Source organism: Mastigoproctus giganteus, chromosome 6 (genome assembly GCF_048544385.1).
Source record: "Mastigoproctus giganteus isolate SK-2022 chromosome 6, ASM4854438v1, whole genome shotgun sequence".
NCBI lineage: Eukaryota > Metazoa > Arthropoda > Arachnida > Uropygi > Thelyphonidae > Mastigoproctus > Mastigoproctus giganteus.
Window position 1 is genome coordinate 1654206 of NC_143580.1, and position 14082 is coordinate 1668287.

Below are 14082 nucleotides of genomic sequence, written 5' to 3' on the forward strand. Positions count from 1 at the left end.
AAAATTCAATTCACAAACATGATCACAATGACCTGCACTTACTACATATCATATAGTGAATGTACTTTACTATGGTAAGTCCATCGTAATGTGATTTGATTGTACAGAGAATCAATCGTAAGGTGGGGGTCCACTATTTTTTAACTATTTATGCGAAACTTCGCATAATTGGGGGCAGCCACTTAATTGGGCCAAAATGGACTATCCTGATGCATCCAAAATAACTGGAATCCCCTGTATTAATAAAAGGAATGAGAATGAAATTAGCTAAATTTATTTATTTACAAATACAAATATATAAAATATACCAAAAGAATACTGACACCTTGAGACAATCAAGGTAAGAAGGTTTTACTAGGATAAAAAAATCCAGTTATATGTTATTTGTACTGCAATTTTTAAATTTTTGTTATAAAAATGAAACAATTTAATTCTGACAAGTCTTATTTTACTTGAGGTATCAAAGTTTAGCTACAAATCTGCGTCTACACTGAAGTTACTGGAAGCATTTCTAATGTCTAGTGTTTTGTTAAGTCAGAAGTATAGCATGAGCCAGTTTGTGCATGCCATAATGCTCTTTATAACTTATTGCAAATTACACTCTTGTGTGGTCTACCATATCATTTTATGACTTTAAGGCTTATAACTGAGAAATTAATGCAGTACAGGTAGTTCCCGACTTTACAAGTTAATTCTTTTTAGGGCACGCTCGTAAAATGAAATCTCATAAAGCAGGAATTTACTTGACATAGAAGTAATGCTAAAAACAGAGGTTACATTCTTAACAATGAAATTTTACCAAGTAATGTTAAGTAAAGGTGAACAAAACAATAGTTTATGCTTAAAAAATTTATTCATCCAAAGGAATGAAAACATAGCCTTTAAAATCAAGAAAATTGTAATAATAAAGAAATTATTTGTCACACAAATATTAAAGAATGCTTATTCTTCATTATCATCGACTAAATACACACTCGTTGATGGTTCGTCACTCATTGTTGGCTCGGCACTGGTTGATTTGTTGGAAGCACCAGAGTTTTCTTCGAAAAAGTTTCAAGGGTTGTTTATTTCTAAGACAGTCTTCTCTTTTATTTATAAATTTCAAGATAGCATTATAAGCATTTTTTAAATCTGTAGCAACTTTTTTAGTGCACTCGAAATTTGAATCTTGTGACTCGAAAATCTCAATTGCTTTTTCTATGTGTTGAAAAGCTTCATAAGCCCCTTGAGAATGAAGGAACAAACAGGAGTTTCAGCTTTTAAACCTTCCTCAGCTTCTTCACATTTTGCCATTTCAAGGAGTCCTCATTTGTGAGCTCTCCATTGTGTGTTTGAAGCAGATCAGTAACATCAGTTGAAGAACCTCAAGCTGCAATTAGTTAGCAATATTAAACAGTTTCTGTTTCATTTTGTATTATCTCTGCTGGTTTTTGAAATCCATCAAAATTATCAATGAACTTATAAAAGTTTATTCCAAACACCCTTCATGTTCTCTATAATTTTATCTTAGGCTCATTTTATTATTTTGCCTGCATCTAAAATATGGAATTCTTTAAGAGTTGGACCTCCCTCCTTATCTCTGCACGAACAAATAAATGCTAGCACAGGAGTAATGTACTGTATAGCTACACATATGGTCTGAAATGCCATGTTTATGAATGTTTAGCATTTCTTTATTGCAATTAACATTCATATTTTAAATTCTGTTGATACTAGATATTTGGAAAAAAAAAAAAAAAAAAAAAAAAACAGTAATTGCCTGTATACTATTAGAAACATTTATTTTTCTGTGGAATTTTTGGTACAGTGGGAATCTACAATTTGGAAGCGTATTTTCTTTGTGTGACTTCTCAGTAATTTGTGTTTGTTATAGAATCAAAATAAGTAACAAAATTGTGTTACTTATGTATTAATTCTATGTATCTGTTAGAATACTCATAACCTTTGAACACTGAAATATTATAACTGCAACAGTATTAGTTATATATTCACATTTGTGGTTTATAGTGAAGTTATCCCCCTAAGGTATTAGCAAGTTGCATTTTCAGGCCTTGTTGGTTTTTTTTCCTTTGGAAGTTGAAGTTAAATTTTATCTGTATCTTAGTGCATGATGATTTCTTGAGTAAAGAAATCATCTTTAAAATTAGTACATCATTTCTCTAAAAATTGCAACAGACTGTGTTGAAATTTTGGAAGGAATTAAGTTTTGACATGCTTCTTAGAAAGTGATATTGATAAAATATAGCTTTTAAAACCTACAGTTTGCCTCTGGCCACAACAGCCTATGGGGAATGTGGGAAAAAAGGGGAGGGGTACCTTTAAAATTAAAATGGCTATCAGTGTGATGAAAGTACAAATTTTAACATTCCTTCAGTATATTTTTGATTTTTGATCTGCAAAACTGATTTTGTTGGAATTTTAGAAGTATGTTCATAAAAAAATCAGATTGGAGTATTAGACATTCTGCATATGCTTATATAGTGGTTTACAATAGGCTTAGGCAAATGCTATTAGTTTAATAAAAATGTGCATCAAAAGTTGGGGTAATTACTTTTAGAAGTTGCCTAATGATGTCTAATATTAATTTATTTTTGGTTTTTGTTTCTTAAATTAGAAGTTAGTTGGATTATAATTTTCTAGTGGAGAATATAATTCATGTTATGTTTTTGATCAATGTTTTTGGTTGATTATTGTTTTAATGTTGTTGGCAAACTTCACAATCTGCAGATTGTAAGTGGAATCCTTATTACAATTTTTATAACTGTTCTAGCTATATTTTTAGTGCTAGTGTTCAGAGCATAGCTTGTCATGCCATATACAGCATGTCCATAATGGGCTACTGAAATGACATGATATACCTGAAGTCATCAGCACTTCAATTCTGTAAGCAATGCAGCTGTTGTTATTGTCCATGGTACTAAAAGTAAAATAGTAAACATTAACTACATTGGCATACAATATTATTGATTTCATTTTCAGATTTATCGTAAAGTTTTATTTGAAATTCAATATCATATACACAGAGTGATCACTAAATTATGACCACCCCCTATGAAAACAATGCAATCCATTGACCACGTGAGGTATGAGAGTGGAGAGTTAGTCGACCTACGTAGCATAGATAAGGTGTCAGTGGTTCAGTAGGTAGTAAAATTCCGAGTGTGATGGGTAAAAGGAAGGATTTATCAGACTTTGACAGAGGAAAGACTGTGGGTGCTTGATGAGCTGGTGCCTCAATTTCCCAAACAGCTGAACTGGTGGGGGTGTTTGAGAGCTGCCGTAGTTAAAGTGTACCAAGACTGGCGTCAAAATGGACAAACAACAACCCGATGGCAAAACTGCAAAGGTCACCGAAAGGTTGATATTAGAGATGAGCGCCGGGTCTGACGACTCGTAGAGATGCAGTACTGTTGAAGAGTTGACTACCCAATACAACATGGGCCAACCCGGAACAATATCTGGCATGACCATGTGTCATGCTAGATATTGTTCAAACGTATGGGCTATACCAGCAGATGACCCCTATGGCATCCTCTCCTAAACAAGGGTCATTAGCATAAAAGACTCACTTGGTTTGTTTTTGTTGTTTTTTTGTTAGTTGTTGGCGCATCGGCCTCTGTGGCCATAATGCACCTCCCAAAGTTTTTGTACTTTACTCTGATCCAAGCCTGAGGTGGGATTAAAACCCGCGACCTCTGGGTTGCCAGGCAGGCACTTTACCCACCTGGCTAGCCCAGTCTCTTGCCTGGTGCAAAGAGCATGCTAGAAGACTAGAAGGTGTGCTGGTTGGATGAGTCATGTTATTTACTTCATACCATGGATGGTCATGTATGGATTTGCCATCAAAAACATGAGGCTCATGATCCATCATGCATGGTATCAAAGTGCAGGCCGGTGGAGGCAGTTGTATGATGTGGGGCATGTTTACTGGCAGGAACTTGGACCCCTGGTGCATGTGGAACAACGTATCACTGGTCTCCGCTATCGTCAACTGCTTGCTGACTTTGTACACCCCACTACGTTAAACATTTTCCTGAATGGCGATGGTGTCTGCAAAGATGAAAATGCGCCAAGTGATCAGGCACTTGTGCAGGAATGGTTTGAGGAACACAGTTCTGACTTCCAGCATATCGGGTGGCCTCTAAACTCCCTTGATATCGATCCATTAGAGCACTTGTGGGACATTATGGAAAGGCATATCAGGCATCTGGATACACCAATCACCTCCATACCTGCATTGCTGACTGCATTACAAACAGATTGGTTGGGCATACCTCCTCGAACGCTTCTGCCATCTTGTTTAATCAATTCCACGTCGGATAGCTGCTGTACTGAGGGAAAAAAAAGGAGAACCTACAAAGTATTAGGTAGATTATAATTCAGTGATCATAATTCAGTGATCACTCAGTGTATGTTACGTTCTTAATAGTGGAAATTCAATCAAGTGCAGAAAACTAGCAGAAGCAAATCTGGCTTTAAACTTCTTTAAAACAAAGCATATCGAAAAGCCTAACACTTATTTTAGAACATTTTAAAATAAAAAATATAGTTTTTGCCATATTCTTAGAAGTATTCCACAGGAATATTTCTACATGCATGCATATGCCTATGAAAATATCTATTAGCTGTTGTGATGTCCTAGTTGAGTATTAATTTATAAAAAAAAATAATTAAAATATAATTTCTTCTTATATCCACTACTCAGAAGATAATGAATATATTGAGTTTCATAAAACTTTTCCATTGAATTTATCCATATATAAAAGTGGATCAACACATGCAATCCATATTGATGATCATTGATTATATGGAAAAACTGATAGTTAAGAAGTTGGCAGTTAATAGATTTTTCCATTACTTTGAAAAGAGTAAAGTGCAATGGGTCAATAATTTCATAATAGGGATTTGCCACCCTTTTAGGGACTGGCTAGATATCAGAAAATTTCCAACCAGAATGTTCCCTTCTGACATTCTTTTGATTGAAGACCATAGAGGATATTGAGTGGAGCATACTGGAAATGGTAGGAAGTGGTTTACCAATACTTGATTGTCAATACAGGAGTTAGAAGAACAGTAGGTTGCTAATAAGTCAGCTTTATCTTTAGCTGAGGAGGCAAAAGAAGCACTGACGATTCTTTTGCCTCCTCATCCACTGATAAGTTTTGTTCTTTTGTCCATCTGTACTCCCACCTCTGTTAAAAATCAGGTTTTAAAACCCAGTTAAAACTATACTCCCACCTCTGTTAAAACCTGAGTTTTAACAGAGGTGAGAGTATAGATGGACAAAAATTGCAGCGAAAGTTTTGGCAAGAGACCAGAAAGCTTGAATACAATTTGGACTAGAAGAAAGTTTCCTGCTCTTCTCCATTCAAATTCTAGTTTGGATCGATAACTGCTTTATAATTGTTGCGAGCTTTTGTGCAGGCATATAGATGGACCCAGAGATCAGGATGCAAGCCAGCTGTAACATGAAACGTTTTTATCTTGAAGACAGCCTTAGCTGTACATTTATTGGAAAAACAAAAGTTTAGATAAAGGACAGGATTTTAAAGTGGAGTTTGGAAGAAAGGATTTCATGCCCACAAGAATATTTTCAGTAGTGGACAAAGTGCTGTGATGTTTACTGGCTGCTTACCTATCTCTGAACCCAAAAAAAAAAAATAATAATAAACATTAAGGAAGAAGTAACAAACCAAATTATTTTGAATAATATACGTGCATTACATCTAAAAGCACAACAAAATGTAGGGGTGGTACATCCAAGATATTGGCTTATATGGCTTTAAAAATATACAAACGTACAATTAACAGAGAAATCAGACATTCAAAATTTCAACCACAGGTTTACTCAATAGCACTTACCTACGAATAATACAACCTCCACGCCACATAAGGGCAATTGAGCCATAATTAAGTTTCCAACCATAAACCTTAGCTGCTTCTTTCAGCAACATGAATCCCTGAGCATATGAAATAATCTTGGATGCGTACAAAGCCTATTTATTATAAAAATTTAAAAAAAAAAAAATGAATCAACAAACAACTTGAAAAATATTTAATTCAGCAATATTAATGAAATACAATACAGTAGGACCTCAATTTAATGAACAATTGGGAGAAGGGATGGGTGATGCTATTATCGCAAGTCCATTAAATCAAATGTATTTTAAAAACCTATATTAATAACAAACTTACAGTGTACAGGATGTATACAAATGTTATTATCTATAACATGGATGGGACATGCTTATATTGAAAATGGCTTGCGTACAAGAACATTTACTTTTATAAAGAAAAAATATGTTCCAGACCATAAATAATCTGAAATCATTTGTTGCAAGAATGCATGAGAATCATAAAATGAAACCTTCAGTGTTTAGTAGAGTCAAGAAAAAAAAAAAATCATTCAAAGACACTGGGCAAAAATTATCCTGTATTAATAATAAATATATAGGTAATAAATAATACTGGATATTATAGAGAGATCATTGAAAATTGATTTCAGAAAAAGTTTCAGTTCAACCTTTTTTGAAGATAAAAAAAAAATTCCATAAAACGCAGTGTTGCTAAATGATGCTCCGTCACATCCCAATGAGAGCATACTTAAATCAGATAATGGTCTTATAGTGGCAAAATTTTTTCCCCCAATTTTTGTATCTCAGCCGATGGATCAAGGAGTGATTTCATCGAAAATGATGCTATCCATCTGATCTGCTCAGAATTCTTGGAAGAAGAAACAAAAGAGAAAGGTGAAATATTTATTGAACAACAAGTTAAGAGGACATTGGCTTCACAAGAACTGGAAGACAAAATGGCAGATATTGAGCGAAATGACTGATAGTCATTTCATCTTGTAGTGAATAGCTTTCATGATAACATTAAGGAAAATGAGAGCAGAAATATCAATCTAGCTCTTTTATTTACACTCGTCCCTGGATTTTTTTCAGACCAACATGCAATGTCAATGAAGAGCATAGGGAATGATTCCACTAGGACAGTCAATGGAGAGGAGGCATTGAAGAAGATGAGGTTGGATGACATTATGTTGGTGGGAACGGGAATGATATCTGGTCTTCTGTTCAGACTGATCACCAAAGACAAAGATGCTTAAATCAGGAACTTTTTTTTTTTTTTGATTAACCTGAGGAGGGTTTTTACTTTTTAATTTGTAATTTTTTTTTAACTTCCTATTTATGTGTAACAGAAATATTTTGTACAAAAGTTAACATATTACTGCCACCAATATTTGAGAGCATGCATTGCAACTCTCTCAAATATTAAGTATTTTTGTAAATCAAACTTCTTTTTTTTTTTTCAAGCAAACAAAAGTATCATATATTTGCACCACTGATGCAGGGAATGAACTTTGCTGAAAGCACATTCCATAAGCCATCAGTGGTAGCAGATTAGTTATAGTTTCTGTCCTTCCCCAATGTGTGAAAAGGCTTGAACTAAAGTCCTGACAAGGCAGTTTAAAGCTATATGCACTTGTTTCACACCACAGCTGAATTAGCTGGCCACGAGAATTGTTCACATGGTTTTTACCCCTGAAAAATCTGGTTTTTCATCCAGAAAAATAGGAACATTAACAATAGAATATATGCAATTTATAGGCACAATACACCGATTTATTATTGATCAGTTATATTTGTATTTAACTTCACTTTGTTTCTTTGTAGCTCTTTATGATAATCACCAGAGCAGTTAAAACAAAGTACTGGCTTCTCCAGAAACTTCTTGCAATAGTATGCTTTATCTCCAGACTGAAAGTATTGCTTATGGCTGGTTACCTTTTGTCCCTTCATATTTAGTGGAAATTTCAGACTTGTGAGAAATGGGATCATGTCAATTGGTAGCAAGACAACAGAGTTTGGTGTAAGAGACAATTTGGTGCATGACATTTTGCTCAATGTAGCAATTTGGTGAAAGACAACTAGTGGCTGCAACAGTCACATATAAAACAGAAATTAAGAAAATCATTGAAGTAGAAGGTTTGGAAAACCAAGAAAAATTTTGGTCACTAAGAAAGCACGAATGCAAAATATTTAGAAAATAACAGAAAAAAGAAAAAAATATATATTACTTTAGTTTTTGTAAATGCATTCAAGCCAATCCCAGTCACAGATAGGACTGGCTTCAATGCAAAAGTTTGTGTATGTCCTTTAATACTGTGTTCGAGTACAGGAACCTCATCTGAAAAAAAAAAGACATCGAGCTTCTTGAAAGGATGCAAAGATGGGCAATATGCATGATGAGATCGGCAAAAGGACGACCATATGATGAAAGACTCAGATTATGTGGGCCACAGACACCAGCAGCCAGGCACCTCTGATCGAGGTTCATAAATTCTGAGAGGGGTTAGTAAAATGAATCGGGGTGTAATTTTCACACTGTTATAGAGAATTTCAGAACATATGGTGATAAATTCAAATTGCAAGGGAAGAAGTTTAGACTACAGGCTCTCCCTGGCTTATGTAATACACGACTTACGGAATTCGACTTTACGTAAGTTTTTACCAGCCCGTGCAGACTTAAAAAAATTGCGGAAACATATTTTGCATCCTGTAGAAATAAATGGAGGTATTGAAAATATTATAAATGTGAACCCAATAACACACTGTTTTTTTCTTTTTTTTTTTGGTAATTCGTTCCAAGACCTTGGAAATTGAGATTTTCACTATATAACTAAGCTATTTATCTCTCTAAAAGGTCATTTTTATATGGAAATTGCACTATACTTTCATCGTTATCATATGCTCTGTTATAAGAATCAATGGCCAACCGGGCTAGCCGGGTGGGTAAAGTGCCTGCCTGGCAATCCAAAGGTCATGGGTTCAAATCCCGCCTTGGGCTTGGATCAAAGTACTGCAAAAACCTTGGGAAGTGCATTATGGCCACAGAAGCCAATGTGCCAACAACTACCAAAGAAAAAAAATAAAAAAATAAAAAAAATAAGAATCAATTTTGTGTTATTTTTTCTAAAACATACACCAATGAGCAAAAACATTATGACCCCCTACCTAATATGATGTTGGTCCTCCCCGTGCATCCAAAACAGCTAGTACCTGGCGAGGCATGGATGCTACAAGATTTCTAAATGTGTCTTGTAGTATCTGGTACCAACACGTAACCAGCCTTTAACTCCTGTAAGGTCCGTGGTTGAGATTCCACAGATCAGCATTGCTGTTCCAACACAAACCACAGATGCTCGATGAGACTGATGTCTGTAGAATTTGGAGGCCAGGACAATACCTGAATGTCTTCCTCATGTTACGCGAACCAGTCTCGAACAATCAGGGTTGTGTGGCATGGTGCATTATCCTGCTGAAACATGGCACTGCCAGAGGAGAAGACTGTTGCCATGAAAGGGTGTATGTACCTGGTCAGCAATGATGTTTAGGTAGATGTCACAGTGCCTGGCACATGGACAACTGGACCCAGGGCATCCCAGCAGAACATCGCCCAAAGCATGACACCGCCGCCACTGGTTTGTTTTCATTTCATGGTGCATTCAGGCGCCATCATTTCCTCAGGAAAATGCACATGTACCCGGCCATCCACATGGTGCAACAGGAAAAGTGATTCATTGGACAGACAACCTTCTTCCAATCACTCAAGGTCCAGTTTCAATGCTCGCGTGCCCATTGTAGGTGCTGTCACCGGTGCAGTGAACCATGGTTAGCATGGGCACTCGGAGCAGCCCCATTTTCAGCAGAGTTCAATGTACTTTGTGTTGTGAGACATTACTGCCGTCACCAGCATTTCAATTACTGGCAAGTTGCACCACAGTCACCTTTCTGTTGCCACGTACCATCCAGGAGAGCCTTCACTCACCTCAAGCATCAATGAACTGTGGTCATCCAACACCTCACCGGCACAGTTCGTGGTTTCACCTCCTCGGACCACTTTCGGTAGGTACTAACTGCAGCTGACCAGCCGTGCCGTTTCGGATATGCTCTGACCCAGTCATCTGGCCATTACAATTTGACCTATGTCAAACTCACCTAAGTCCGCTGCCTTTCCCATCTGAAGAACAAGAGTAATGATTAACAGAGTTCAATATCAGGTGTTTTTTATACTGTGTCCCGACAGGTGTTTTTTATACCATGTTCTTGAAGTACTGATCTCTGCTGAATTCTATTTAGAGCCGCATTTTCTTTTTGTTCTGCTCACTGTATACTTTTGAAATCGTTGCTTTCGACACACCAGTGATTTCTTTTTCACAACTGTATCTCCCAATAAACATGTTTGAACAATAACGTCTTTCTGAAAATTGGAAAGATTATCACTCTTTCCCATGACCAGACTGACCAAGAAGCCCAGGAAAGAGCACAATATAGTAAACCCCCGCTATTCGTGGGGGTTATGTTCCTGAGAATTACGCAAATACCGAAAACGTGAATACTGAGTTATAGCTCCCATAGTAATAAAAGGGTTCCATTCCAAAGTATGAAATATATAAGAAAAAAAATTAGTCTAAAATTTTATCTATGTATGTATTATATGTACCTTCATAATATGACTATATACATAGAGAGTACATAGTGAAATACGAGCATAAGGCATCGAAATGAAAATAAGAAACAATTTAATATTAAATGTAATATTTATTAGAAATTTCAAACAAATCTTTCAAACCAGTGCCTTTGCTAGCTAAAAAACTTATCCCACCAGTGCTATTACAAGTTTCGCTAAAGTGTTGATAAAGGCGTTTTGCCTTTTCACGAATGATGAGTGAACTTAAAAGAATTTTATTTCGAGTTCAGTCTTCTATCCACAGATTTAAAGCTTTTTCTATTTTTTTCTAATTTAATATCACGAGTTACAGAGAAAATTTTTGAAGCAATTAGGGTCGCCGTAGGGTCTGTTTTCACGGATCCTACGGCGGATTTTTTCTTCCGATTTCTTGATTGATCGTAGCGTTGACTCATTGATTTTATGTTTTGCCACTGATGAGACACTTTCACCATTATAAATTTTGTCTAATAACTCAATTTACTCGCTAATGTCATCACCTTCTTTGATCTTTTCACAATTCCCTTGTTATTCATAGCCATATTTTTGTAGGGGTTAGAAAAGAACTTGTCCACAATAAAGTCACTTTCTTTTAACCGTTAACACACTCAAAAAAGTCTGTTTACACTAACACCTGCAAAACGGTAGATTTTTCACTTTTGTAAGCATATCAATTTATAAATTGATAAATTTATTCAATTTATAAGCATTTAAAAGCAAACAACGAAACCTTCCATAACAAGCACAGAACACATACTGAACAAGGATTAGCAGGAAATATCCATGCTCACAATTTTGTCACCCCTTTCCCCCCACCCATGAGTGCTGTTTTGACCGGGAAAGATGATTTTAGCCACTCCCATGTTTTTTATAGTGAGAAATGTTCACGGCACTTTAAAATTCACATTTTTTTAGGTTTCATTTTATATTAAATCAGTGACCGCGAATAGTGGGGGTTTACTGTATTTACTTAATACCAAGGAACTTTTGATCACACTGTGTGACAACGAACACTTAATTATCTGTTGACAGCCAACTGCAAAAGGTTTTTTGGCAGTCAGTGTATTATTATCATTACACTGTATTAATATCATTATATAAATAACATTAATGCATCATTTTTATAATTAATATTAATAGCCTATGCAATATGCATTAATAAAAAAAGAAATAATTTGAGAATATCTACTGATCTGATTTTTATAAAATTTGAGAATGGTTGACAAATCATTCTGAAAGAGCTAAATATAAAATTTCACGAAAATTCACACAGTAAGAGTTGAATCGTTACAAGCAGACAGATATACAAAGATATAACTGCCACATTTCTATTTTATGAAATTAGTTTATAAAATTCACCTCATTTATGAAATTCAGGATGGCTTAACAAATATTTATAAAAGAGCCAAATGTAAAATTTCATGATAATCCATCCAGTGAGGATCATATTACTAGGACATATGGTCAAAAATAATAATTTCTATTGGAGGAATTTTATGAAATTTGGGATGGTTATATAAATCTTTCTAAAAAAAAAGCATAAAATTTTATGAAAGTCCCTTACATGTCACCCATGTTATTACATGCAGACAGACAGATGGAAACCATGGCAAAGACAATAGGTGCTTTACACATACATCCTAATGTGCCTAAAGATGAAGGCAGTTAGTGTACTCATTCAAAAATATGAACAGTACACAGATAACTAAATTGAAAGCATGTGAAAAGTTTCCACTTTCAGTCTCACTTTGTCATACAATAAATTTTCGCATTGAATTTACCAAATCATCATGATTACCAAATTGTTGTAGCCACCAAATTGTCTCACACACTGAACTGTCACACATCAATGTCTCATAGACTGAATTTTCATGCATTGAACTGTTGCATAAAGTGCAATGAACTGAAATGGACCTATGTGAAATGTCCTTCAGTTTTCTCCAATAATAACAACTTCTCACAAACAACCCTTCTAAGTACACAGTCAATGTGAGTGGTCCTTTAGGCACCTCAGATCACAACTTGGTGATTCTCTTCTCCAATGGAGCCTTTATCTCATGGCTATTCCCAACCTCGTGTTGCTCGGCATTACAAGAATGCAAAATGGGATGACTTGCAAGATTTCTTTTCTTTTCCTTGGTTGGATTACTGTTTCGAAACTTCTGATGTCAACGTTTGCTCAGATCGTGTCAGGTCAGTGAAATTATCGTGTAGGAATGGAATCCTTTATTCCACGCTCAACTTTAAAATCTCGTCCTTTATCTAAACCTTGGTTTTCCAATAAATGTGCTAAGGCTCTTCAAGAAAAGAATGTTGCATATCATAATTAGCTTGTTTCCAATTCTTCAGTTTCATTTTCTGCCTACACCAAAGATCGCAACAATTGTAAAGCAGTTATTAATCATCATCCCAAACTAGAGTTTGAACAGGCTAAGAGTAGAAAACTTGCTTCTTGCCCTAATGGTAGCTGAGCATTCTGGTCTCTTGCCAAAGCTATTTGCACATCTCTGCTCCCACCTCTGTAAAAACTGTACACAGTACAGTTACAACAGAACCAGATGGTTCTGTTGTAACTTCAGCCAAGGATAAAGCTGACCTGCTAGCATCCCATTTTTCTTCCAACTCATGTATTAATGATCTTGATAAAACACCTCTCACCATTCCCAGAATTCTCCATTCAATGCTTCCTGCGGTCTTCCGTCAAAAAGATTTTGACAAATCTTGATGCTAAGGAAACTCAAGGTCCTGATGGTATTTCTCCACTTGTTCTGAAAATCTGTGCTCCTGAACTTACTCTTGTTCATTGCCACCTATTTTCACTTTCTTATTCCAAAGGTGTTTTTCCTTCTGCTAGAAAATTTGCTCATATCCATACAGTTTCTAAAAAGGGTGACAAATCCCTCCCATCCAATTATTGTCCAATTCTACTCTTTCTAAAGTAATAGATAATTTAATTAACTGCCAACTCAAAACTACAAAAAACTTTCCGTCTGATCAATGATCGCCAGTACGAATTCTGTCAGTGTCTATCCACTGATGATATTCTGGGTTACGTTACCTCATTTATGGACAAATTCAATGGAAAAGTTTGGTGAAACACAAATAGTTGCTCTTGACATCTCAAAGGCTTTCGATTGTGTTTGGAAAAAAGGTCTTCTGAACAAACTTCCAATAATTGGTTATCCAGTTTTCTGTCTGACCGCTTACTGAGGGTGATGGTAGATGGCTCTGTCTTCTACTTCTCCACTAATAGTGGTGTCCCCCAAGGTACAGCTCTTTCCCTCACTCTTTTCCTCTTGTATATTAATGAACTTCTTCTATTGACCAGAAATCCTATCCATAGTTTCGCTGATGATAGCACACTTCATTCCACTTCCCAGTTTGAAAAGCCTTGCCCTGCTCAATCAGCTTCAACTTCTCGAATATCCGCTACCAATTCCTTAAATACCAATCTCCAGGTAATTCTCAGTGGGGCAAGGACAATTTAGTTGATTTCAATCCTTCTAAAAGCCAGTCCTGTCTTATATCTCATAAAAAGGATTCTTCTGGTCCTATGCTTATCTTTGG

At 35.7% G+C, this 14082-nt stretch overlaps 1 protein-coding gene across 1 annotated transcript in view; it reads right to left on the minus strand.

Annotated features, from left to right (window-relative positions):
• Nucleotides 1-14082, minus strand: part of Pgd (phosphogluconate dehydrogenase) — a 173275-nt gene that overhangs the window by 16978 nt on the left and 142215 nt on the right. The window contains exon 10 of the mRNA XM_090375793.1: nt 5863-5996. Coding sequence (XP_090231919.1) covers nt 5863-5996 — 134 coding nt within the window. The remainder of the gene's footprint in view (nt 1-5862; nt 5997-14082) is intronic.